The 27,865-nt window shown below is 43.9% G+C and overlaps 2 protein-coding genes across 11 annotated transcripts in view; one reads left to right on the top strand and one right to left on the bottom strand.

Annotated features, from left to right (window-relative positions):
* Positions 1-7,172: 7,172 nt before the first annotated feature.
* The window catches only part of LOC112806690 (zinc finger and SCAN domain-containing protein 4-like), a 33,893-nt gene continuing 13,200 nt past the window's right edge, over positions 7,173-27,865 (bottom strand). For 2 of the 10 annotated variants that reach the window (XM_073889020.1, XM_073889021.1), the window contains exons 3-7: positions 16,952-17,184; positions 15,206-15,500; positions 8,979-9,425; positions 8,193-8,367; positions 7,173-8,112 (exon numbers count right to left, since the gene is read on the bottom strand). In XM_073889020.1, coding sequence (XP_073745121.1) covers positions 7,370-8,112; positions 8,193-8,367; positions 8,979-9,332 — 1,272 coding nt within the window. In that variant the 5' untranslated portion in view covers positions 9,333-9,425; positions 15,206-15,500; positions 16,952-17,184 and the 3' untranslated portion in view covers positions 7,173-7,369. Of the gene's footprint in view, positions 8,113-8,192; positions 8,368-8,978; positions 9,426-12,068; positions 12,231-15,205; positions 15,501-16,951; positions 17,185-25,478; positions 25,592-25,611; positions 25,719-27,865 lie in introns of those variants that run through there. The other 8 variants (XM_073889022.1, XM_073889024.1, XM_073889025.1 and 5 more) reach the window with 8 other exon arrangements.
* Positions 11,222-12,333, top strand: LOC112806604 (high mobility group protein B1). Its single transcript, XM_073889036.1, has one exon. It carries the CDS (start codon positions 11,250-11,252, stop codon positions 11,859-11,861), a length of 612 nt encoding a protein of 203 aa, XP_073745137.1. The 5' UTR covers positions 11,222-11,249; the 3' UTR covers positions 11,862-12,333.

The raw sequence follows: 27,865 nt of genomic DNA, 5'->3' as shown, positions 1-27,865 counted from the left end.
CTATGGGACATTCTGGAAAAAGCAAAACTATGGAAACAATAAAAAGATCAGTGGTTGCCAGGACTGGAGAGGAAAGAGAGGTGAGAAGCAGGCACAGCATAGTGGATGTGGGGGGCAGTGAAAATACGCTGTATGATATTATAATAATGGATATAAGTCATTATACATTTGTCCACCCACTGAACTTAAAAAACTAAGAGTGAATCCTAAGGTAAACTATGGATTTTGGGTGATTATGATATATCAAGGTAGTTTCATCATTGGTAAAAAAATGTACCATCTTGGTGAGTGATGCTAATGAAGAGGCGGTATGGAGGTGGGAGATATATAGGAGATACCTGTGCTCTCCTCAATTTTGTTGTGAACCTAAAACTGCTCTAAAAAAGAAAGTCTTGGGGCGCCTGGGTGGCTCAGTCGTTAAGCGCCTGCCTTCGGCTCAGGTCATGGTCCCAGGGTCCTGGGATCAAGCCCCGCATCGGGCTCCCTGCTCCGCGGGAAGCCTGCTTCTCCCTCTCCCTCTCCCCCTGCTTGTGTTCCCTCTCTCACTGTCTCTCTCTGCCAAATAAATAAATAAAATCTTTTTTAAAAAGTTAAAAAAATGAAATATGTCACCATCACCATCACCTGAAAACTATTTTTTTAAAATATTTTCTTATGTATTTATTTGAGAGAGAGAGCGCACACACGAGCTGGGGGGAGGGGCAGAGGGAGAAACAGACTCTCTGTTCAGCATATCCTGTGATTAATTATCCTGTGTAACTCCAAAGGATTGGAACAGGCCAGAAAACTGAGCACCTCATTATCCAGGATTATTCATCATTTTGAAAGTTTATCTCAAAATATAATCCCCTTCCATTCTTGAGCTCACTAAAAGTACTGAAATTGAAGGGAGAGTAGAAAATGAGTAGAGATAAAAAGGACAGCTGGGTGCTTCAAATGAACAGGAACCTGTGATGTTATATCCATTTAGCATTCTCCAAGATATTTATTGAGGTTCTTATGTCTTTTGGGCACTTTGATGGCTACACCGGACGATCAGTAAACAAACATGGAACCTACCTTTTAGTGGAGGGAAAGAGATCATTAAATAATATTGTTATTAAATTCTTTAGTTTATTAGAGGGTGTTATGGTCTACAGAAAATGAAAAAAAAGCGGAGCCTGAATGATGAAAACATCAGTGGTCAAGGAAGGGTTGCAACATTAAATCTAATATTCATAGTAAGATTCATAGGGAAGATGATATTGAAGCAAATATTTTAAAGAGGTGAGGGGCCAGGTTTTATTCTTCCTCTTAAACGTTTAAGTGTTCATTTTGTAAATACTTTAGTGCAATAGATGTGACCACAATGTGGTTCTCTAGAGACATAGGAGCGGTGGGAAAAGAAAGCACTTGAATGCTCTCCGGTATCATTTCCTAGAAGGACAGGAATCCTTTCATATCAGTGTCCACCCTTATGACTTATGACCTCATTTAACCCTAACGGAGAGGCCCTCTCTCTGTATAGCCACATTGGTGGTTTGATATTCAACTTATGAATTTAGGGGCAGGGAGCAATCAGTCAGGAGCAAATTTCTATAGGTTTGTGCTCCGCATGGGAATTACTCTAATAGGATATATTTCCACTGCCCTTGGATCATGCCACTGGTCACCACCCATGAGTTTGTAAAAACCCACGCGTAGAAGCAAAGAGCATGCAATTTAGCCTACTGCACTGATTTTTCTGTCTTCAATCAGAGTGGCCACCTTCTGAAAAGGATGCTGTCTATCTTGGAACTGCCATCCATAAACCAAGCAGCTAATTTTGCTAATTTTGGTTAATCAAGAGCAGTTCATAGGGCACAAGTAGCACAAGTGGCCATTGAGTCTGGCAACTCCTTAGGTTGTCCTACAATTCAATAGGGTGTCCTACAATTCAATCCTATTCCGACCCTCCCTGGGGTCAGCATCAGACTTCAGCGGTTCTCACTTTGGATGCTAGTCAAAAGTCCTGGGCGCCTGGGTGGCTCAGCTGGTTGGGCAACTGCCTTCAGCTCAGGTCATGATCCTGGAGTCCCTGGATTGAGTCCCGCATCGAGTCCCGCATCAGGCTCCCTGCTCAGCAGGGAGTCTGCTTCTTCCTCTGACCCTCCCCCCTCTCATGTGCTCTCTCTCTCTCAGATAAATAAATAAAATCTTAAAAAAAAAAAAAGTCCTGGGTCCCCACACTACCCATACTTTTGCCCAACCCAGCTACAAATTTGGGGACTCCTATGACCTGCCTCCCAGTTTTGATAATTTGCTGGACTGGAGCACAGAACTCAGGAAAACACTATTATATTTATTGGCCTATTATAAAGGTAACAACTCAGAACAGCCAAATGGAAGCCATGTATTAGGAAAGTTATGGGGGGGTTGCGGCTCAGAGCTTCCACGCTCTCTCCGGGCACACCACCCTCTCAGAAAGTCAATTGTGTTCACCAGTCCATGTCTCTAAATCTTGTTGTCCAAGAGTTTTCCCAGAGATCAATCTTGAGCTTTTCCCTCACCACCCAGTCCCCTGTTCTTTGCTGAGAATAGCCCAGCACTCACAGCCCTGCTAATTGGGCCCTGGGATACCTGACCCAACCAGGCTGGGCCAGTCAGCTTCCCTCCTGTGGAATCTGGAATACGGACCTGAGACTGAGGCCTGAGTGTGCTGGGTACTGGGGTGAGGCTTTGTGTTCGGAAGGATGTTGTTTCTATCCCAATGATCCTTGATGCAGATACAGGGATATCAGGAGGGAGAAGAAGGAACCAGAAAACTGCAGGGTGTTTGGGGAGGAGGGAAGGTAGCTCCTCTGTCCTTCTTGATCAGCTAGAAATCAAGAAGGCTGCTTGCCCAGGGGTGAGGGGAGAGCCCTTTCCCAATGAGACCAGGAATCTGCAGGTCTCCGCCATCACTTCCTGGTACAGGGCCCTCTGGTCCAGGTTCAGCTGTCCCCACTCTTCCTGGGTGAAGGTCATGGCCACATCCTTAAAGGTATCCAAAACCTGGAAAGTCAGACAGAGGTGGTGGTGTTGGTCTTGTGCTGTTGGTTGGGGAGCAGAACATGTCAGTCGGTCTCTGGTGAAGGTGCAGAGAGACCCAGCCTCAGATCACCAAGGCCTATGCTGGGCTCAAGGGTTGGGGAAGGACACAGACTTTGGACATAATGTAATTATGGCTGAGGGAAAAAACCTTCCCAGGGGCAGCAACTTGAGATGGCAGTGGCATTTCTCTGAGGACTGTGGGGGCAGACAGTAAGTGATCTGGGACATCAGAGGAACAGGGAATATGATTATGATGATAATTCCAACAATGAGAACAGCAGCAATGGTAGTTGAGCCTCTCTGGTCCTCACGGTGTGCCTGCCACAAGCTAAAAACTTCACATGCTGTGGTAAAGGGATTAAATGTCTTCAGCTCTGAGGCCAGACTCCTGGAGTTTGAATCCATTCTAAACACTCAGCTACCCTGTCACCTTAAGGAGGTCATTTAATTTTCTTGAGCCATGGTTCCTCATGAATATAACAACAGATCTCACTTTACCAGGGTGTTATGAGAATTTTAAAATGTTGAAAAAGCAACCCCTGGACAGCCTGGCCAGGGCGAGTGGTTAGCATGGTTTATTATTTTTATTGATCCACTCACAGCCCCTGAAGTAAAACACCAACGTAATTTCCATGTCAGTCAACCATGTGAGGCTTGAGGCTCAGGCAGCTCTGTCATGTCACAGAGAGAGTGCCCAGTTTAAAAAGCAGATGTGGGATTTAAACTCAGATCCCTTTGACTAAATCTAGCTCTCCCTGGATGTGGACAGGGAGGGTGCAGTAGTGTGGGACCTGTATAATCCCATAGCCCGGCATCATCATAGTGAACCCACAGAAATGTGAATTATTTCCAATAACTGTCACCCCTAACTCCACTTCGGAAACTGCTGAACATATTTCTGGGGACACGGGCAGAGGATGGGAACCATCGTCATCCACCTCACAAGGGAGGCACACGAGAGCCCGTCACTGGGGATACACATCCCATCCAAGCTCTCTCCAGTTCCCTCAATGCAGGGGAGGTAATGATAATATTCCCATTTCAGACTGGGGTTAGTGGAGGCCAAGGGCAGTCTCAAGTGCTGGAAGAGGTCCAGCTGGTATCCACACTGAGGTCTCCGGACTCTGCAGCCCTCCCCAGTCACTCAGAGATATCCCAATTGTGTCTGTGATGCAGCCACTATCCGTTTTTACTTTACTCATAAGTCAGAATGACCCATGTAGCAGCAGAGCCAGGCTTTCCTCTCCTTTCTTCTGGCTGTCCAGATCATCCAGGAGAGGCAACAGCATGTGCTCTCGTTAACGTGGTGGATGACAGGAAGTCTCAACTACCTGATCATGCAGCCTGCTTGGTTTCAATTTACAGTGGAATACAGCAAGGGCCTTCTGACTTTGTAATTTGGGTGACTCAAGAGCATCGTGCTTATAATGGGCAATTACATGTGCATGGTGACTGGATGCACCATAGTGAAACATTCTCTTCTGTGCACAGAGACACAACAGTTGTTTCAAAATGATTTACAAATCTGTACTACAGATGGGTTCGACTTCCTCTAGAGCCCCAGGAGCCCACACTCACACAAATCACAAGAATGAATCTCAGACAATTATGTGGGATGGAAGAAGCCACAAAAAAGGGAGTAATTATTTGATTTGTAAAAAATCCTAGAAAAGGCAAAGTAATTTATACTGGAATAAAGCCAATGGTTGTCTAGGGAAGGGTGGTCATGAAAGGCATGGTGAGAGGGATTAAGAGCTGGGTGAAACTCTAGGAGTGATAGATGCTCATCATGTTATGGTCATAGTTTGGCCAGTGTATGTATATCAAATTGCACAATAAAATATGTGAAGTTTATTGTATGTCAATTACATCTCAATGAAACTTGCACATAAAATTCTGGATCTCCCATACTTCTTGGAAACCCCAAATACTTGAAAGTGCTATATTTATTTCACCATCTCTCTCTTCATGCCTTGGAAGAAGCCCTGCCTTAGGGGCAGTAAAATCTGGCAAAGCAATAAAGAGCCTATTCTTCAGAGCCACCAAAAGGAAGGCTGGGTCACAAAGGGCACATCCCTGAATGACATGATCTCTCTCTTTGCAGTCCGTTTGCTTTGCCCCAGCAGCGAGCGTCTTCAGATAAATGTACAGTCGTTCAGAAAATCTTGACAATATTTGCTCTACCAGTGAACTCAGCCGTAAGGGACACAAAGCTGGACCTTCTGAACATCTGTACGCTCTCACTGGGCACAGCCACACACTCGGGAATATTTGTGGATGCAACTTTAGAAGGGTCATGTCCTCTGTCGTTGGCTGCAGTCTCCCCGACTCGAGCTTGCTCAGGGAATGGCAAGGGCAGAGCCTCTGCGGCCAGCCTAGGGGCACTCCCCAGTGTGCGTGCGACACCCCCTGTCCGTCTGCTCTAGTCTGTACCTCCCCCGGCTGTTCGCTCCGCGCTGTGGCGCCGTGGGCCTGGCGTTCCCCGCCGTGGCGGTCCTTCCCCCAAACCCTCCCCATGCGCGCGACCTCTGCCCCTTCCCCTGCTGTCCCCTCCAAGACGCGACCTCGGATCCCATGTGGCCGCGGTGGCTTGAAGCGCAGTCCCTCCGCGCAGACCTCACGAGGTTCTCTCGAGGGCAGCCCCGCTGACCAAGGTTTCCGTGCCCCGGTCCTTGTAATCGAGGCCCCACGGGGGCCGTGGACCGGTGCCCTGTTGGACTTCCCCGAGTCGTGGCTTCCTCCGGGGAGGGAGCGTGTGTGTTTGGGCCCCGGGCCACTCCGGCCCTCCGGAGTCGAGGCCCTGGTGGAGAGGGGGACTGCACACTTAAGTTTACTTTTCCGCCAAACACTTAGGGGCCTCTCTGAGCACGGAAACTCCAAACACGAGCCGACGCAGTACTCAGGGCTCCGCTTCTGACGCCACTCCGCTACCCATAGATTCCCAGAGGCACCCGCCGCGCGCGTGCGCAGAGCTGGCCGCCGACTACAGCACCTAAAGGGCCGCGCGCGGCTGGACGTCTGGACTACAAGTCCCAGAAGTCTTCGGAGCACCTCGTGCCTACCAGTTTTCAGCGGACAGCGCCCCGCGGGATTTCGGCTCGGGGGCTGCGGGGGCATCACTTTCAGTGCCCTGGGGAGATCCCATCCCTGGGCAGTTCTTGCGTCAACGGCGCTTCCTGGAGAGCCCTGCGGGCCGCAGGCTACACAAGTCCCACAATTCTTTGTTTCACTCTTTCCACTCTGGAATTTAACCCTCAGTCCCAAATTTACAAAGACCTTGTATAAACAAGTTCACCTGGAAGCCTTAATATCCGTAAGCTCTGTCTAGAAACGCCGCGGGGTCACCTCAGGATCATTGTCTGTTTGTCCTTATTTGTACAAATAACGTCGACCTTGTGTGGCAACTCCATGTGTAATCTGTCTATAACTCACCAGAGTGGGGAGTGGGCCCACTTTGGGTACCAGACTCCAATTTCATAGACGATAGCTCACCATGTGCACTTTGATCTCAGCGCTGCACAAAAACCTTTCTTACTCTCCAAACCACACTTTCAAACCTGTTCTGAAAATAAGCCCCTCTCTATCCGCCCCCAGCCCCCCCACACCTGCCATCTTTGGAAGAAATGAATGGGAAAACATTCTTTCTGGTGTCTATCGATAAAACAGCACTCTGCAACTTTCAGTCATCAGTTTCATTCAGGTTCAGTTTAGCTATTAATATTTCCAGTGAAGTAAATGATTATATCACTTATTTTAAAAAATATTTTGAGAGAGATAGCAAGAGAGAGCAGAGCAGGGAGGGAGGGGCAGAGAGAGAGAAGCAGGCTCCCCCACAGAGCTGGGAGCCCAAAGTGGGGCTCCACTGGGGGCCCTGGGATCATGACCTGAGCTGAAGGCAGATGCTTCGCCAACTGAGTCACCCAAGTGCCCCTGATTATATCATTTAAATATAAAAGTTCCCTTTCCAGGTTCCTGCTTTCACTTCCCACGTTTTTTAGGTGCATGTGGTCCAGGAGAGATAGAAGTGTGGACAGAACACAGGGGAGCAGAGGGAAAGCCTATTTGTGTCCTGGAGTTGAACGTTCCTGGATTTAAGTAATAGTACCAACATTACAGCTTCATTTATTCAACAGATATTGTTTATTTGAAATTTGTCAGCCACTTTTCTAGGCACCTGAGATACTCTAGTGAACAAACTGATAAATTCCTCCTTAAACTTTTTAGTGAAAACAATAAATGGAAAATATAATCAGGAAATTATATGTTCTAAATAGGGAAGTACTACGGAAATACACATATTTGCATTGATATTCATGTATCACTCCATTGGGGCTGCACGCGAGGAAGCTTCTGGTGTGGAGGGAACACCTCTGAAGGCAATTTTCTGGTGAGTCCTCAGGTGGCGGTGGTAGGTAGACGACTGGCGGTAGCTTCTATGGCAGAGGGAACATTCATAGGGCTTCTCTCCTGTGTGGATTCTCTCATGTGCCAGAAGGTTGGTTTTGTGGCTGAAGGATTTTTCACACGTGCTGCACGTGAAAGGCTTCTCTTCTGCATGAATCTTCTGATGCACGTGTAGGTCTGATGCTTGGAAGAAGCCTTTGTTACACTCAGCACAAGTAAATGTCCTCTCGTTATTGTGTCTTCTCTGATGGGCTTTTAGCTGAGAGAAATACCTAAAGCTCTTGGGACACTTTTCACATCTGTATGAGTTTTGGGCTTCATGGCATCTTCCTCGGTGTCTCCCACATGTGGGGTTCCCCTCAGTTCTCTGGTGGGTAGGAACAGGCTCAGGGGTGACCTGGATTGACTGAGAGAGAAACCCTGGCCCCCCCTCCCCAAGGACATCTTGATATGGAGGTCCTTTCAGGGACCCTTCCTGGGACCTGGATGTGCCTAGACCTGCTCTTCCAGAGCTGAGCGGATTCTTCAAAGAAACACTGTCCTCTTCAGGCCTAGGACAGTCCTCTTCCCGGATAATGAGCAGGGAAGGTATTTCATTGCCTTGACTAGTAATACTGTCATTCATGTGATAAATGTTGTCACCATTTTCTTTATCTCCTGTGGGGGATAAAGTGACTCAGTGGAGTTGTAACCAAGAAGCAGTCCACACACAACATCCCTCTGGTGCCTTGACTTACCCCACTCACCTTGTCCTGTTTCCAAGGAAGTATCTTGGGGAGTCCAGGAGAGCGTCCCCATATTTGTCCTTGCTGGGGATCCTATTGACAGCTGTTTTGTTAGATGGACAATGACTTCTTTTAAGGGCATATTCTCAGAAAAGAGGGCTTCCTGTCCCTGCATGTGGACGTGGACCTGTTACAAAAAAACAAACAATGATCACTTATATATTCTTCATTAATGTGTCTTTCCTAATGAAAAAAGATGAAGGGGCTCCTGAGTGGCTCAGTCAGTTAGGCATCTGCCTTTTGCTCAGGTCATGAACCCAGGGTCCTGGGATTGAGTCCCGCATCTGGCTTCCTGCTCGGTGGGAAGTCTGCTTTTTCGTCTCCCTCTACCCTTCCCTCCTGCTCTGGCTCTCTCTCTCTCAAATAAAATCTTTAAAAAATATATGAATACTAAAGTTTTCTGAGGGAAGATCCAGCTCTTGTCGAGGCATTCTCCTCATCCTTGAGGTTTTGCCCAACTGACAACTTTTCAGTGAGTTCTTCCACCATCTCTCCAGTGAAATTCAATGAAATAAATATGTTGGTTCCTACATTATGTCCCACTGAAAGAATGACTAACACTTTTTATTTTTGCTCACTTTGGTTGCAAAAGATTTCCCTTGGCGAGGAAGAGTGTGATCTGACAAATAACTGCATCTACAATACCTTCTTTCTCTACTTCCGGCTATCTCCTGCTGACTACTTATTCCTTACTCTTTTTGGACCCTCACTCCAGGATAAAAAGAACCTTCTACTCACTAAGTCAGGTGGCTTCACAGAACTATCACTCAGATCTTCCATGAATTTCTCCAAGTTTCTGCCACTGGATTCCCATTTCTTTTTCAAAGTCGACCAATCACTGCAGTGCCTGTTGATCATAAATTGTTCCAGGACCACTTGAAAAATAATTTCATCCTTGCTGTGTTTTTCTGGCTGCAGCCACGAGTAAAATGATTTATAGAGTCTTTGCAGTTCCTGCTTTGCATGCGAGTTGTTGCAATTTTGAAATAAGCTGTGCCGAGGGTCCTGGAACTCAGAAATGTCCTCTGCCTTTTGGAGAGCAGATCCTTGGTTGGGTTTAAAGTGTTTATTTTTTGACCCAGGATCATCCATGGTTGGTTCACACAGAAATGAATCTATTCCTAGTAATATTTATCAGAGACTCAACTTCCTGGATTCCGTTTGAAGTCCTGTGTTTCTGGAGATCTGTTTCCAAACAAAATCAGGACATCTATAAATATTGGATGTATTTTCTGATCTTATTTTACTAGTGAGACAACAGTCAAATGTTACATAGTGGATAGTGGTGGATGCTTAAAAACTGTAAGCTACGAATAGGAGAGATATATATTTAATTTTATCACTGGAATGATTAAAAAAAACAAAAAGAAAATAAATTTCAGGCCCATATTACTCCACTGGTGAATTTTATGAGAAATTTAAGAAAGAAAGAACGCTACTCTTATACAAGAGCATATAAAAAGACACTCCTCTTTTACTTAATGAGGTTAATTAATTAATCAAGCTTACTGGTAATAAACCTTACTAGTACATCAAAGAAACACTACTAGGCAATAATTCTCATGAACATAGATGCAAAAATCCTTAACTAAATATCTGAAAATCAAACTCAGTCATATATAAGGAAAATAATACATCATGAATAGGTGGATTTTATCTTCTATATACAATTTGGGTTAAATCTCAAAAAGCAATGTAATTTACATTATTGAATTTCAAGAATATACTATCATCTTAGTAGTAGATACATTAAATAAGCTTAATTAAAAGTCAGTACTCAATCCAAGAAAGTTATTTAGTAAACTAGGAGTAGAAGGGAGCTTCCATTGTGTGATAAGGCATTTACAAAATGAGTATAGAAAAAAATTCTTAAAAGTTTTGCCCTTGACATTTGGGCTTTCCCCGTAATTTGGCTATAATACTGCTATAAACATCAGGTGCATGTATCCCTTCGAATCAGTATTTTTGTATCCTTCGGGTAAATACCTAGTAGTGCAATTGCTGGGGGTTGTAGGGCAGCTCTATTTTTAACTTTTTGAGGAGCTTCCACACTGTTTTCCCGAGTGGCTGCACCAGCTTGCATTCCCACCAACAGTGTGAGTGGAGGTTCCCTTTTTCTCCACATCCTCGCCAATACCTCTTTCCTGTGCTGTTAATTTTAGCCATTCTGACTGGTGTGAGGTGGAATCTCATTGTAGTTTTGATTTGTATTTCCCTGATGAGTGATGTTGAGCATCTTTCCATCTGTCTGTTAGTCATCTGTAAGTCTTCTTTGTAAAAATGTCTATTCAGGCAGCAGTACAGATGAAGTTGAGTTTGCCTTACTTAATATTTATTTCTACTTGCAAACCACATTGTATGAGCAACTATTAGGCACAACCCTTGGAAGATTGAGTTGGTAAGATTAGGAGAAAAGTTATACTGTTGATGGGCATGTAAACTGGTGCAGCCACTATGGAAAACAGTATGGAGGGCCCTAAAAAAATTAGCTAAATGAAATAAATCAGACAGAGACAGAAAGATAAATACCATATGATCTCATTGTGGAATCTTTTTAAGATTTTATTTATTCATTTGAGACACAGAGATACAGACAGAGAGAGAGCATGAGCAGGGGGAGAGGCAGAGGGAGAGGGAGAAGGAGAAGCAGGCTCCCCGCTGAGCCAGGAGCCCGATGTGGGGCTCGATCCCAGGACCCTGGGATCATGACCTGAGCCGGAAGGCAGATGCTTAACCATCTGAGCCACCCAGGCGCCCCTCACTTGTGGAATCTTAACACAAAAACCCAAACACATAAATGGAGATGAGATTGGTGATTGCCAGAAGCAGGGGGGTGAGGGGTGGCAAAATGGGTGAAGGGTATTAAAAGTTACAAACTTTCGGAGGGTGAGTCTGGGGCAGCGCCGCGGCGGGGAGAGCTCCTCCGGCAGCTCTCCACCCCGCGCGGTGGCCGGATCCCCGCGGCCGGGAGCCGGCGGGTCAGGATCCAGACAAAGAAAATAATTAGACATGGGCAAAGGAGATCCTAAGAAGCCGAGAGGCAAAATGTCATCATATGCATTCTTTGTGCAAACTTGCCGAGAGGAGCACAAGAAGAAGCACCCAGATGCTTCAGTCAACTTCTCAGAGTTTTCTAAGAAGTGCTCAGAAAGGTGGAAGACCATGTCTGCTAAAGAGAAAGGAAAATTTGAAGACATGGCAAAGGCGGACAAGGCCCGTTATAAAAGAGAAATGAAAACTTATATCCCCCCTAAAGGGGAAACAAAAAAGAAGTTCAAGGATCCCAATGCACCCAAGAGGCCTCCTTCGGCCTTTTTCTTGTTTTGTTCTGAGTATCGCCCCAAAATCAAAGGAGAACATCCCGGCCTATCCATGGGTGATGTTGCAAAGAAACTGGGAGAGATGTGGAATAACACCGCTGCAGATGACAAGCAGCCGTATGAAAAGAAGGCTGCTAAGCTGAAGGAAAAATATGAAAAGGTTATTGCTGCGTACCGAGCTCAAGGAAAGCCTGATGCGGCAAAAAAGGGAGTTGTCAAGGCTGAAAAGAGCAAGAAAAAGAAGGAAGAGGAGGAAGATGAGGAAGATGAAGATGAAGAAGATGATGATGATGATGAGTAAGTTGGTTCTAGCGCAGTTTTTTTTTCTCGTCTATAAAGCATTTAACCCCCCTGTACACAACTCACTCCTTTTAAAGAAAAAAAATTGAAATGTAAGGCTGTGTAAGATTTGTTTTTAAACTGTACAGTGTCTTTTTTTGTATAGTTAACACTACCGAATGTGTCTTTAGATAGCCCTGTCCTGGTGGTATTTTCAATAGCCACTAACCTTGCCTGGTCCAGTATGGGGGTTATAAATTGGCATGGAAATTTAAAGCAGATTCTTGTTGGTGGACAGCACAAATTAGTTATATATGGGGATGGTAATTTTTCATCTTCAGTTGTCTCTGATGCAGCTTCTACGAAATAATTGTTGTTCTGTTAACTGAATACCACTCTAATTGTAAAAAAAAAAAAAGTTGCAGCTGTTTTGTTGACATTCTGAATGCTTCTAAGTAAATACAATTTTTTTATTAAAAAAAGTTACAAACTTTCATGGAGATATAATAAACAGCATGGTGACTATAGTTAATATTATATTGCATATTTGGAAGTTGCTAAGAGTAAATCTTAAAAAGTTCTCAACACAGGGGTGCCTGGCTGGCTCAGTTAGAAGAGCATGGGACTCGGGCGCCTGGGTGGCTCAGTTGGTTAAGCGACTGCCTTTGGCTCAGGTCATGATCCTGGAGTCCCGCATCGGGCTTCCCGCTCAGCGGGGAGTCTGCTTCTCCCTCTGACCCTCTTCCCTCTCATGCTTTCTATCTCTCATTCTCTCTCTCTCAAATAAATAAATAAAAATCTTTAAAATAAAAAAAAAAAGAAGAGCATGGGACTCTTGATCTTGGGGTCATGAGGTTGAGCCCCATGTTGGATATAGAGATTACTTCAATAAATAAAACTTTAGGGCGCCTGGGTGGCTCAGTTGGTTGAGCGACTGCCTTTGGCTCAGGTCATGATCCTGGAGTCCCGGGATCGAGTCCCGCATCGGGCTCCCTGCTCAGCGGGGAGTCTGCTTCTCCCTCTGACCCTCCCCCCTCTCATGTACTCTCTCTCACTCTCTCTCAAATAAATAAATAAAATCTTTAAAAAAAAAACAAAAAACTAAATCTATTTTCTATGTAATCTCTATTTTTGTGTCCTTTTCAATCTTATATATGGTAAGTAATTCAAGATTTCCATACTAGCAGTGCCTGGTTGGTTCAGTTGGTAGAGTGTGAGACTCTTGATTTCAGGGTTGTGAGTTTGAGCCCCATATTGGGTGCAGAGATTACTTAAAAATAAAATCTTTTAGGGCGCCTGGGTGGCTCAGTTGGCTAAGCAACTGCCTTCTGCTCAGGTCATGATTCTGGAGTCCCAGGATCAACTCCCACATCAGGCTCCCCTCTCGGCAGGGAGTCTGCTTCTTCCTCTGACCCTCCTCCCTCTCATGCTCTCTGTCTCTCATTCTCTCTCTCACAAATAAATAAAAATACAAATAAAAATAAAATCTTTTAGGGATGCCTGGGTGGCTCAGTGGATAAAGCCTCTGCCTTTGGCTCAGGTCATGATCCCAACCCTGAGATTGAGGCCAGCACTGGGCTCCCTGCTTGGCCGGGGAGTCTGCTTCTCCCTCTGCCTGCCACTCCCCGCCACTTGTACTCTCTGACAATAAAATCTTTAAAAAAAATTAAATAAAATCTTTTTTAAAAAAAGTCATACTATAAAACAAAAAGACAAGGAATTGGTGTATTACATGGGCACAGAAAATGAATTTATTTTTGTTAAGGTGATATTTCGCAGTGTCAGCCTCATCTGGTAGTCTGACAGGATTAACTACCTTGATCCCATCTATAAATGAGGTAAAGATGAATTCAGAATCACACAGAAGAAAGTGGAATATATTTTTTCCTCTTCCTAATCCAGATGAGTTTAGTATAATGCTAATCTCCTGGAGTCACACCCCATTTTACTTTCCCTTGCCCTCAGGAAGAAGTACTAAGTCCTTCCTGATCTCAGGAGGCCTTGCCCGGACCATCTCACCCCTCCAGCCCCATCTTGGTACACTGGCCTTTTATTCCCCCTGAAGATCTCTTCATCTGGGCCTCCCCACAAGTTCTTTTTCAGGACCACCCCAGGCACACACAAACCACACGGTCACACTTGTAGACAAGTACTCAATCCCACAGGGACACCACTGTAGGGCATCGTGATTAAGACCTTGGAATTCAAAATCAGACTGCCAGTTTCCAATGTGAAACAAGCTGTTTGGCCCAGGCAAATTACCCATGAGGTCCCCATCTGTCACAGAATTCCCAGCTTTTAGAGCTGTCACTGGAACTCAATGAGTTAATATATGTAAAGCACATGGACAGACCCTACCCAGCCTAAGGTTTAAGCACTTAGTAAAGGTATGCTAAATAGCTGAGACTTACCCTTTGACTCAGCCCCCACCCCCCACCCCAATCCGCTCTGGACCATCACTTCAAGAAGATGCCATAAAAATGTCTTACTAGAAGGGCATCGGGTGGCTCAAGTCTGTTAAGTGTCTTGCCTTTGACTCAGGTCATGATTCCAGGCTTCTGGGATCCAGCCCTGTCTCAGGCTCCCTGCTCAGCGGGGAGTCTGCTTCTCCCTCTCCCGCTGTTCCTCCCCACTGCTTGTGCTCAAGCTCTCCCTCGGTCAAATAAATAAAATCTTTAAAAAAAAAAGTCTTACTAGAAACAAAATTAACAAGACAATAGAGCCATACAGAAATGCCTTCTAGGGGAGAACTCTTTTCAGTCCGGCCAGGATTTTACAAAGTCCGCAACACAGTGTGAGTGTTGTCACATTTCACTGCAGAAATCCTACTGAACCACAGCATCTGTCAAAATAGACCATCCCCAATAGAGCAGAGGCCGCTTTTCGGCAACAGGCTTGAGCAATGGAATGTAGAAAGGACCACGGCGATCCCCTGGCTGAATACAGGGGGGCCCATTGGGCGACTCACCTCAAATTATCCAAAGGCCCTAACTAATCAATGAGCTACTTACAACCAGGTACAGTTACCAAAAAACCAGAAAATTCTAACCATCACCATACCTCCTCACCTTCCTTTATTGCAAGCAGTCTCTCCTCTGCTGAGCTGCCCATCGCTGCCTTGCAGTGTATTCAATAAACTTCTATCACCTTTGTTCTGCTTCAGGTGACTCCTTTCACCTCCCAAGCCACCGATTTCCACCCGATCTGGTCGCCCTATATTTGGGGGCCCCCATCCAACCGGGAGAGACACCACACCCGATGCCTGAATAAGGCCCGTATTTTTGTTGCTAGGAGTTTTCCCCCAATGACTGTACCCACATACACATGCACAGAACTGGAAATTTCCCTTTCATTCTGGAAACTCACCTATTCAGGAAGATTGAACTTCAAACTGGGCAAACCTGGGCCGAAAGCTGAGCTGCGGCGAGACACACTGCACTGGCTCTTCAGCCTTCTCAAGCCTCCTCCCTTTTATAAGGTGTGGGGTCAGTGATGGATTTACGACGTGATTGGATAAAATCTTCCTGTTGATGGAATCCCTGATGGAGTCTCCATCTTGCCTTAGCTTCAGCTCTCCAATATATTGAGATAATATCCCTGGGGCTGCAGCAATCGCCCACAATCAAACACACTAATATTTCTGCAGTGAAATGTGACGACACTCACACTGAAGGAGAATACAAAGATTAGCGTTAGTCTCACATAGCCAAGTTTTGTCTTAAGTGAGTCACACACAAACTTGCTAGTACTTTCTAATTCCCTGAGATTTGTGGATCGCAAGTGTGGCAGAGAACCAGGTGAATGTCCTCTCTTCCCGTGTCAATCCCAGGCTGGTGAATCAGAGGATACCCCAGGACCCCAGAGGAGAGGTTCCTAGTCCAGCGAAGAGCCCACAGCGATTGGAACAAAGATCATTTCAATGGGAAGAGAGAAATTGGTGCTTATGTTTATGTTGAGAAAGTACATCATATCTGAGAGACTTAATGTAAGGACAGCGTGAAGGTGAAGTTACAATGGTGTGAGGCTCCTGGTTTGAAAATCTGGCTGGTGGGGGACTGTCCTGTACTGAGTAGGAAGAAAGGCAACAGGAAGAATTTCCGTGAAACTCAGCACTTCCATGTCCTGACTCATGGGGAGTGAGACCATTCCATAGAAGACAAGGGAAGAGTTTGGGGAACAAAGGGATTGTGTTCGACAAGGGACCGGTGCAGCAACATAATCATTGCCCATCTTCCCTCTACTTTCAAGTTGTGTCCCAGAATCAAACCTCTTTCACCACCCTACAGCCAGGACTTTCAGCCCAGTCCCCACTCTCTCAATCTTGGATTATTGAGGTTAACTCCTGACGGGCCTCTCCTTCAGCTAGCCTTCAGCCTATTCTCAAAAGTAGCCACTAGAGGGACCATATTATAACCAAGTGTGACTCATTCCTCTTGTTGTGGAACGCCCTGAGGACCCTACAGTCCCTGAGGGCAGAGCTTCCCAGCGGCCTCTGGTGAAGGACCTGCCCATCTCCACCCTCCTCATTCCTTCCCATCTGTCACAGATGATGAGGGAGCAGAAGGCTAGCTGAAGACTAGCTGAAGACGAAGCACAAGCAGACACCCTGCAACCTCCTCCCACTCCCCCCACCCATGGGACAGGTGTGACATTCTTCCAGGGATCTCCCAACTATCTTAAGGTTAATACATTGCTAGAGGGGAAAACAACCTTAACGTGACAATGGCAAGGCCTCCGGTATGTGTAGGTCGGTCCTCTTTACCATATGAAAGTTCCTTTGAAACCTCCCTTTTCCAAGTATATAATCACCACTCCTCAACTACCTGGTGCCCCAGCTCTTTCTGCTCACGGGTTCCGTCCCCGTGCTTTAATAAAACCACCATTTTGTACCAAAGACGTCTCGGGAATTTTCTCAGTCGTCGGCTCTGGACCTCACCCCACCGAACCTCACCTATATTTCAAAACCATATTAATGGACACACTTTCACAAATTAGCCATTTTACTTACAAAAAAAGCCATTACACAAAATGGAAGACCTTCTGATGTCATTAGATTTAAACTCGGTCAACTTGCTCTAATGGTTTCTAAATGATCGTTTACTATTTACGTACTAGCCTTGCTGTGGACAGTGGAGATGGGCAGTGTCCTCTGACCACGTGCTGAGGAGTACTGACTTAGAGTAACAGCCAGATTCGTAACAGTAGCCCGGGGACGCTGTTGACCCGGCCCCACGTCGTGTCTCCTTCGGCTCCTCTTCTCGCCCCTTTGTTCTGCTTAAGCCTCACTGGGCACACATGGTACTGGGATCCCGCAGCTTCTTTCCCATCTCTTTTATAAGCTCTTCCTTTTGGTGTGGGAAACAAAGGCAGAAGAAAAATTAAAATTTCCTTACCAACTATAGCCCACTGACAAGTCCTTGAAACAAGCAGAGTGACATTCCTCTAGGGACTCAACAGCCTTGATGTTAATACTTGGCTAAGGGCAAAAGGCAGTCTGACCTCCCCCAACCCCCAATCCTGTAAGTCTACTTTAATATATAAAAATTCCTTTGGAAACTTCCTTTATCTCTAAACCCCCAAGATACATGCTGGCAATCATCCCCCAAGCATACGGCCCACCGATATACATCTGAAGGGTCTCATGACTAAGGTTTTATTAGATGGTAATAAATGACCTTTTCCCAACAATAGCTAGCCCCCTCAAGGTCCTGGAAACCTTGCTTCTAAAATTCCTTAGAGATCTACGCTTTCCCTAACCCCCTCCCAACTTGAAAGTATATAATGGGCACTCCTCATGACCCCAGTACAGCTCTTTCTGCCCATGGGTCATGTTCCCGTGCTTTAATGAAATCAGCTTTTTGCACCAAAGACGTCTCAAGAATTCCTTCTTGGCTGTGGGCTTCGAACGTCTTTCCTACATCACTTTTATGGAGTACACCTCCCCACCCAGCTCTCCTGCATCTGTCAGGTCTTTGTTCAAACATCTCCATGGTGAGAGCTGTGCTGGACATGCTTTCTAAAATTTGAAGCTATGCCCTGAAAGTCCCCATTCACTCATCCGCTGATTTTTCTCCTTATCCTTTATCACCACTGGGCAAGCTCAACATTCTACCTATTTACCTTGTTTTTTGTTTATCACTCCCCTGCCTCCATCATGGAATTTAATCAAATGGAGGGTGAGGATTTTCATCTATTACGTTGCCCACAGCCATCTACATGGAACCTGGCACTTGGTAGGTCTTCTTCAGTTCAGTTATGTGTCAAATTGAAATGCATGTTCCAGCAAGAGAAGGTGAAAAGACTCCCAAAAATGGTGTGGCAGCAATAGGGAGGGGAGGATCTGACTAGACTAGAGGGAATTATGGAGTAGCCATTTCAAGACACTTTCAGGGAACTGACAGACGGGCAACTGGCTATGTCCCAAAATCACCACAGAGAATTAAAAGTTAGAAGAAACTCAGATTCTAGAAACTAACAAAGCCCTGTGAGAAAACCCTGGGAGCAATCAAGGCCTATCTCAGATTTGGCTGGATGCAAGTTAAAGGCTGCCGGGAAGGGAGGAGTTGAGAAAAATCACTTTAATTGCTCACTTAAATCACCTGGCAGGCAGCAGCTACCTCATTTACTGCTAGAATAGACTGTGATGTCTAGAGGGTTTGAGGATTATCAGCCACTCAAACTGATCAGTGGCCCCTGGGCTATCATACCGTCCCCTCTCATCTTGCAGACCTGGGGGACTATGCCTTGGGTTAGACAGACACGCCTCTGCCCAGTGCTGCTTCTCCGTGGCCATGTAAAGACGAAAACCGACCAGCAGGGCCATCTAGTGTGGAGGGAGCTGGATTGTCCTTCCTGATCCCCTTGTTACTACACACTCACCAGATCTAACAGCCTATGGCTGAACTGTACCCCTTCCACTAAGCACACAGGAGACAGGATTCTATACATCCACGGGAGGAAGAGAGGGAGGAAGCATACAATCCAAAAAAAAAAAAAAAAAGTCCATGTTAAACAACAAAGGGAGGAAAAGAATAATGAAGAAATTAAGATAAGCATAGAAAAATAAGGAGATAAGGAAAGAAAAAGAAAAAAAGCCACCAGAAACAAGAAGAAACGCTTTATAAAAAATGCAGAGGATATTAGTAGGAAAAGGTAAGCCTAAAAACAATAAAAAAGAGGAAGAAAAATTTTTTTAAATTAGTAGCAAGATAGATAACCAAATTGAGAACATCTAAAAATCAAAGGAAGCAAAGAAGAAATAGCACAAAATAGCAGGGCGCCCGGGTGGCTCATTCATTCAAGCGTCTTCCTTTTTGGCTCAGGTCATGACCCCAGGGTCCTGGGATGGAGCCTGGCGTTGGGCTCCCTGCTCAGCGGGGAGTCTGCTTCTTCCTCTGCCTCTGCCCTTCCCCCCTCCTTGTGCTCGCTCACGCTCTCACTGTCTCTCTCTCTCTCTCAAATAAATAAAATCTTAAAAAAAGAACTATAAAAAAGAAAGCACAAAATAGCTAAAAGTATAACCTGACATAGGAAGACATATTTTTTCAATCTTTATGTCCCCCAAAGTAGCACCTCACTGTAATTGGCACTGAATAGTAATTGTGTAATAAATGATGTAGTTTTAGAATGTTGGTGAGGTCTGGAGCTGATGGCCAAGAAAGAATTCTTGAGATGTCTTCGGTGCAAAAAAGTTGGTTTTATTAAAGCATGGGGGGGCGCCTGGGTGGCTCAGTTGGTTAAGCGACTGCCTTCGGCTCAGGTCATGATCCTGGAGTCCCAGGATCGAGTCCCACATCGGGCTCCCTGCTCAGCGGGGAGTCTGCTTCTCCCTCTGACCCTCTTCCCTCTCGTGCTCTCTATCTCTCATTCTCTCTCAAATAAATAAATAAAATCTTTAAAAAAAAAAAAAAGCATGGGGGACAGGACCTGTGGGCAGAAAGAGCTGCTGCACTAGGGTTTGAGGAATGGTTGATTATATACTTGAGAGTTGTGGGAGATAAGGAAAAAGGGAGGTGTCCAAAAGGACTTTCATATACTAAAGAAGACCCTAAGGATCCGGGAGATGGAAACTGTCAAGCTAAGGTTGTTTTTCACCCTAGCAAAGCATTAAGACAGTTGGGAGTTTCCTGGAGGAATGTCACACATATCCCACCCAGGTGTGGTGGGTGGGGGGAGTTGCTGGGTGTCAGCTTGTGCTTTCTCCTCAGCTTGCCTCCTGCTTCCTCATCAATAAAGAAGGAAGATGGAAATGGAGGTAGCACAATATGGCAAAAAGGGGTCCCAAAAGGAAGGAAGGAAGGAAAATTGGGAGGACCTGACGAAGGTGCATCTGTGGAGGGAGCAGAAACACTGCGGCAGGAAAGGCCATGCTGTTCTCGGGCTGCAGAGCCCTCAAGTGTGAGGTAGGAGATAGTGGAAGAAATTCAGAGACCCAGCAGGGAGACACATGGTGGGGGAGGCACTGGGATGACGTAGGTGAGGAGGGGGCAGGCAGGGTGTCTGGTTTCTGGCTGGGAAAATCTGCATATCTGAACTCTGAAATGCCTAAACTTCATCCTGGTTCTAGCGAAATTAGGATGGTCTCCCTCCCTCTCTCTTCTATACCCACACCCACACCCACACATACACACAATTCTCTGTCTCATCTATATCCTGTCATTTTTCCTACGATGCTTTTATCCCAGTGTGTCGATTAAGACATTTTACAATCTTCACAATTTCATCCCTAACTCTTTATCATTTGCTTATTTGCATATGTCATATTACGTGCAAATGTACTTTTGAACTTAATTCACATTTTTGCAGTTGCATTGAGGTATAAATGACATATACGCAATTGTTTATAATTATAGTGTTCAACTGGGCATGGTATGTTCTGTGTATACACCTGCAAAAATACCCTTACAATTAAGATAACAAATTTGTCCATTACCCTAGAAAACCTCCCCAACACCTCCTCTCTAGGCAACAAGTGATCCACTTTCTGTCACTATAGATTATTTTTCATTTTCTACAACTTGTATATATAAATGGACTAAAACTGTATATACTCCTTTTTGTCTGGTTTTGTTCACTCAGAATAATTATCTTGGGATTCATCCATGTTGCTGTTTATATAAACAGCTCATTCCCCTTTACTGATGAATAATATTCCATTTTATTAATATACTACATTTTGCTTATCCCTTCACTATTTTATGGGCATTGTATTGTTTTAACTTTTTGGTTATGAATAACATTACTATGAACATTCACGTGTAAATCTTTGTGTGGACAGGAATTTTTCATTTTCATTGGTAGATTCCTAGGAGTGGAAATGTTGGGTCATGTTCTATGGTGAGTTTATGTTTAACATTTTAAGAAACTTTAAAGCTGCTTGGTACATTGGCTGCACCATTTTCCATCTCCAGCAGCAATGTTCCAGTTTTGCCATGTCCCTGGGAACACTTAGAATTGCCTAATTATAGGGGCACCTGGGTGGCTCAGATGGTTAAGCACTTGCCTTAGGCTCAGGTCATGATCCCGGGATTCTGGGATCGAGCCCCGCATCGAGCCCCGCATTGAGCCCCGCACTGAGCCTTGCATCGGGCTCCTTGCTCAGTAGGGAGTCTGCTTCTCCCTCTGCCTGCCACTCCTCCTGCTTGTGCTTTCTCTCTCTGTCAAATAAATAAATAAAATCTTAGAATTGCCTAATTAATAGCTATGTTTGTGGGTGTGAAGCAGTATCTTGTTGTGGTTTCAATATGCAATTCCTTAATAAATAACGATGTGGAGCATTTTAACATTTACTCACTTGATAATCTATATATTTTCTTGGATTAAATATCTTTCAACTCTTTTTCTCACTTTTCTTATTGAGCCTTAATATATGCTGAAAACAAGACACCCTCCTGAGGTTAGTTCTCTGAGTCTGTGGCTTGCCTTTTATTCTCTTCTAATGTCTTTGAAAGATGAGAAGTTCTCAATTTTGATGAATTTTAATTTATCTTTTCTTTTTCATGAATCATGCTTTTGATGGTGTACCTACAAAATCTTTGCCTAGCACAAAAAATTTATCCAACGTTTCCTCTAGATGTTTCACCTAGAGGCTTTAGATTGTATATTTAAGTCAATAATCTATTTTGTGTTAATTCTTTATCTTGTGAGATAAGTGTCTAAACTCATGTTTTTGCATGTGGATATCCAATGGTCCTAGAAGCATTTGTTGAAAAGACTATCCTCTCCCCATTGAATTACCTTGGCACCTTTGTTAAAAATTAATTGACCAAGGGGCGCCTGGGTGGCTCAGTCGTTAGGCGTCTGCCTTCAGCTCAGGTCATGGTCCCAGGGTCCTGGGATCGAGCCCCGCATGGGGCTCCCTGCTCAGTGGGAAGCCTGCTTCTCCCTCTCCCACTCCCCCTGCTTGCATTCCCTCTCTCGCTGTGTCTCTCTCTGTCAAATAAATAAATAAAATCTTAAAAAAAATTAATTGACCAAAATGCAAGAGTTTGTGTTTGGATTCTCAGTTCTGTCCCATCGATCTGTATGTCTGTCCTTATGACCTAACTTTGAGCTAATTCTCCACCAGCATATATGGGTAATCTGTGAGACAACACTGGGGAATATAACAATTTCTTAATAATGAATTATGAAAATATCTAATAACTTTTCCCCAAATAATTCCAATATAGTGTGGGGGATCTTTTTTCTTTTACTTTTTGTTGTTGTTGTTGTTCTTTCTTTCTCCTTGTCTTTCTTGCTGGCTAATGTCTTTCTTCCCTTTTGTCTGACTCCCTGTTGTTAATTTTTTTTATTTAAGCTGCACAATAGGCAAATTTAATCCTTCCTGTTCCATTGTATCTTATTTACATGTTAACATTACTCTTGTTTACTCAGTATGTACTGGATACTGATTTCCTATTTGTCTAAGCGTATTTTAAGAAATATTCATCTCTGATTACTGAAAGGGAAAGCACTAAATTTACAGTTAAGCATGGAAATGAATGCTATGGGCAAGATTTTATAAATTTCATGTAGAAATACTTTTTAAGAACATCAAAAATGAAACATAATTAATTATATGCATACATGAGTTCTTCAGAAAGAAGACAGAACAGTTTTGGTCGATCTGTTAAAACGATATATGCCTAGTGGTGCTTAGAAGACAATGTAGAAATAAAGTGTTATTCTGTTGAATGTTGCTGAGTTTGAGATGAATCTCAGGGTTTAGAAAAAGACTTTGAGTTTTATTGTTAAAGGTCAGGAAGCAGGTGGCAAGGCATTCATCAATTTAGATACGTCAGAGGTTGTTCTTACTGAATCAGAGGAACCTAGAGACTAAAAAAGAAAGTTGGGGAGGGAGTTGGCATCACAGAAGCATTAATCACTCCTTTTCTTTCCCCTTTAATTTCCAGACAGTAGGACATCCATAACTCAAGATTCCTCTGCACAGCACACCAGCATGCTAAAGAGAGTCACACATCTATACATCTGAAGGTGGGAGGATTGGAGGCAGCACAACTGGAGGAGCAGTGCTGCTGGTGCCTGAGACCCGGGTGGGTTCCAGGAGCAGTGGCAGTGCCCGTGACCCGTTTGGCACAGTGAATGGAGATGGGACGTGCACACAGATACAACTGACCCTTGAACAACACGTGTGAAATGTGTGGATCCATTTACACGCAGAATTTTTTTTAAAAAGATTTATTTATTTATTTGACAGAGAAAGAGAGAGAGAGAGCTCAAGCAGGGAGAGTGGCAGGCAGAGGGAGAGGGAGAAGCAGGCTCCCCGCCGAACAGGGAGCCCGATGTGGGACTTGATCCCAGGACCCTGGGATCATGATCTGAGCGCAAGGCAGCCACTTAACTGACTGAGCCACCCAGGCGCCCCATATATGCATAATTTTTTTGATAAATACCATACAGTACTGTAAATATATTTCCTTTTCCTTATGATTTTCTTTTTTTTTTCTTAAATTTTTATTTATTTATTTGACAGAGAGAGAGACAGCAAGAGCAGGAACACAAGCAGAGGGAGTGGGAGAGGGAGAAGCAGGCTTCCCGCGGAGCAGAGAGCCTGATGCAGGGCTCGATCCCAGGACCCTGGGATCATGACCGGAGCCGAAGGCAGACGTTCAACCACTGAGCCACCCACGCCACCCCCCTTATGATTTTCTTTCTTTTTTTTTTTTTAAGATTTTATTTATTTATTTAATTGACAGAGAGAGAGAGAGAGAGAGAGAGACAGCGAAAGAGGGAACACAAGCAGGGGGAGAGTCAGAGGGAGAAGCCGGCTTCCCGCCGAGCAGGGAGCCCGATGCGGGGCTCGATCCCAGGACCCTGGGATCATGACCTGAACCGAAGGCAGACACTTAACCAACTGAGCCACCCAGGCGCCCCCCCTTATGATTTTCTTAATAACATCCTTTCTCTAGCTTAATTTGTTATAAGAATACAGTATATCATACTTAAAACTTACAAAATAATATGCTTAATTGGCCGTTTATGTTATCGGTAAGTCTTCCGGTAGTTAAGTAGTTAAGTTCTGGGGGAATCAAAAGTTTTAAGCGGGGCGCCTGGGTGGCTCAGTTGGTTAAGCAACTGCCTTCTTCTCCGCACATGATCCTGGAGTCCCGGAATCGAGTCCCACATCGGGCTCCCGGCTCAGCGGGGCGTCTGCTTCTCCCTCTGACCCTACCCCCTCTCATGCTCTCTCTCAAATAAATAAATAAAATCTTAAAAAAAAAAGTTTTAAGTGGATCTTTGAGTGGGGGTCACCACCCTTAACACCCCTCCCCTCCATTGTTCAAGGATCTACTGTACAGCCCTGAGGCAGCGCAGGTAAGAGAAACCAAAACCTTGTGCTATAGCGCCACCTGCTGGAAAACCAAAGAAAGGCCTCTAATTCCCAACCTGTTGAACTGTTAAAATCAAAGTAAACAAAACTTCATATAAATGTTTGTTATTTCAAATGAGCTAGCAGAGGCACATCATATCACACACTATGAAAAATCACAGTAATATGGTATCACAAAAAGAAAATGACGATCTCCAGCAACCAAATTCAAAGTCACAGAGATTGGGATCTGATAGAGAAAGCAAAACGGCCATTATGAAGAAATTCAGTGAATTACAACAAAACTAAAGGAAATTGAATGAACTTGGGAAAAAATTAATGAACAAAAGGAGTACTCTAGCAAGAGCCTGAAGTCCTACAAAAGAACCAAACAGAAATTCTGGAGCTGAAGAACTCAATAAATGAGAAGAAGAACGCATTGGAAATAGATCAGACCAGCGGGAAGAGAAAATAAGCAATCTAGAAGATAGAACCGTAGACATTATTTAGGTGGAAGAGGAGCAAGAACTAAGATTTTTCTTAAAAGATGAAGAAATGCCATGAGAGCTATCAGGCTCCATTAGGAGAACCAACGTAAAAATAAGGGTACACCAGAACAAGAGAAAGTGGCAGAGAGGTTATTTAAAGAAATTATAGCTGAGAACTTCCCACACCTGGGGAAAGAACTATAAGTTAACAAAGCTAATAGATTACCTTACTATCTCAATGCAAAAAGATCCTCTCCAAAACACATTATAAGAAGCTGTCAAAGTCAATGATAAAGAAAGAACCTTAAAGGCATCCAGGAAGAAAAAGAAAGTTACTTACCAAGGCTCTCCCTTTGGACTATCAGGCGATTTCTCAGCAGAGGCTCTACAGACCAGGAGTGAGTGGAATAACACATTCAAAGTATTGAAGGATAAAAATTGCCAGCCAAGAATACATTATCCAGCAAAGTTACCTTTCAGATAGGAAGGAAAAATAAAGGCTTTCCCAGACCAACAAAGCTGAGGGAGTTCATCATCACTAGACCTGCCTTACAAGAAATGTTGAAAGGAACTCTTCCACCTGAAACAAAAGGACAAAAGTATACAAAACTTAGAGTAAAAGGTGATAGATAAATAGACAGAATCAGAAAATTGTAATTCTATTTTAGAATAGGGTGTTAAACACTTAATTATACCACAAAAGCTTTTTTAAAGATTTTATCTATTCATTTGATAGAGAGAGCACACAAGCAGGAGGAATGGCAGGCAGAGGGAGAGGGAGAAGCAGACTCCCCGCTGAGCCCAATGTGGGACTCGATCCCAGGACCCTGGGACCATGACCTGACCCAAAGGCAGATGCTTAACTGACTGAGCCACCCAGGTGCCCCCTATAGCACAAAAGTTAAAGGAAAAAAGCATTAAAAATAACTATAGCTACTACAACTTCATAACAAACTCACAGGATAAAAAGGGATAATTTGTGACAACAAAAATGTAGAAGGGGAGGAGGAAAATAACAGAACCTATATAGGCAAATAAAGATAAGTTGCCAACTGTAGAAAAAGCAGTATTTTACCTGAGACATTTTAAACAAATCTAATCATAACCACAAAAGTCCAGAGCAAAGACACAAAACATTTAAAAAAGGGGAAACTGAGCAAATCATTGAAAATCACCAACCTGGGGCGCCTGGGTGGCTCAGTTGGTTAAGCAACTGCCTTCTGCTCAGGTCATGATCCTGGAGTCCCGGGATCGAGTCCCACATCAGGCTCCCTGCTCAGCAGGGAGTCTGCTTCTCCCTCTGACCCTCTTCCCTCTCGTGCTCTCTATCTCTCATTCTCTCTCTCTCAAATAAATAAAATCTTAAAAAAAAAAGAAAGAAAAGAAAATCACCAACCTGAAAAGATAAACAGAAACATAAAGAAAAAGAAAGTGTAGTACAAAACCACCAGAAAACAAAAGATAAAATGGCAGTCATGAGTTCTCATATATCAATAATCAGCCTAAATGTAGATGGACTGAATTCACCAATCAAAAAGCATAGAGTGGCTGGATAGCTTAAAAAACAAAACCCAACTATATGCTACCTACAGGAGACTCATCTCAGCTCTAAAGACAAACATAAATTCAAAGTGAAAGGGTGGAAGATGATACTCCAAGCAAATGGTAACAACGACAACAAAACCAGTGTGTGTAGCCATCCTTAAATCAGCCATTTAAATCAGACTTTATATCAGACATTAAATCAGACAAAATAGAATTCAAGCCAAAAATGGTAATAAAAGACAAATAAGGTCATTCCATAATGAAAAAGGGGTCAATACATCAAGAAGATATAACAATCATGGGGTGCCTGGGTGGCTCAGTCGTTAAGCGTCTGCCTTCAGCTCAGGTCATGATCCCAGAGTCCCGGGATCGAGCCCCGCATCGGGCTCTCTGCTCAGCACGGAGCCTGCTTCTCCCTCTCCCACTTCCCCTACTTGTGTTCCCTCTCTCACTGTGTCTCTCTCTGTCAAATAAATAAAGAAAATCTTAAAAAAAAAAAAGAAGATATAACAATCATAAATATATGTGCTTCCAATATCTGAGCACCAAAATGTATTAATCAAATACTAACAAATCTCAAGGGAGAAAGAGACAATAATACAATAATAGTAGGGGAATTCAATACCCCACCATTAGCAATAGATAAATTGTCCAGACAGAAAACCAAGAGGGAAATGTTGGAATTCCATCCAACAACAGAACAACAGCAGAATACACATTCTTCTCAAGTGCACATGGAACGTTCTCCAGGATGTATCATATGCTAGGCCACAAAACTAACCTTAGCAAAGTTAAGATTAAAATCACACCAACTAGCCTCTCTGACTACAATGGCATGAAGTTAGAAATCAACAAGAGGAAAGTGAGGAGATCTTCAAATATATGGAAACTAAACAACACACTTCTAAGCAACCATTGGGTCAAAGAAGAAATCAAAAGGGAAATAAAAAATTTTCTTGAAATGAAAATGAAAATACAACATATCAAATTTGGGGGAACTGCAGCAAAAGCAGCTCTGAGATGAAAGTTTACAGCAATAAATGCACATACTGAGAAATTTGAATCAATCTTTCTAATTGAAAGATATCAAATAAACAATCTAAAGGAATTAGAATAGGAGGAACAAATTAAACCCAAGGTTAGCAGAAGGAAGGAAATAATAAAAACCAGAGTGGAAATAAA

This window comes from Callorhinus ursinus, unplaced genomic scaffold, assembly GCF_003265705.2.
Source record: "Callorhinus ursinus isolate GAN/ISIS: 27379988/994484 unplaced genomic scaffold, GSC_fseal_2.0 scaffold100, whole genome shotgun sequence".
NCBI lineage: Eukaryota > Metazoa > Chordata > Mammalia > Carnivora > Otariidae > Callorhinus > Callorhinus ursinus.
Note: the sequence above shows the minus strand (reverse complement) of the source record. Positions and strands in the feature narration are given on the sequence as shown.

What these genes read in the sequence shown, in the direction of transcription:
- LOC112806604 (XM_073889036.1), top strand. Translation starts at nt 11,250, where the DNA reads ATGGGCAAAGGAGATCCTAAGAAGCCGAGAGGCAAAATGTCATCATAT.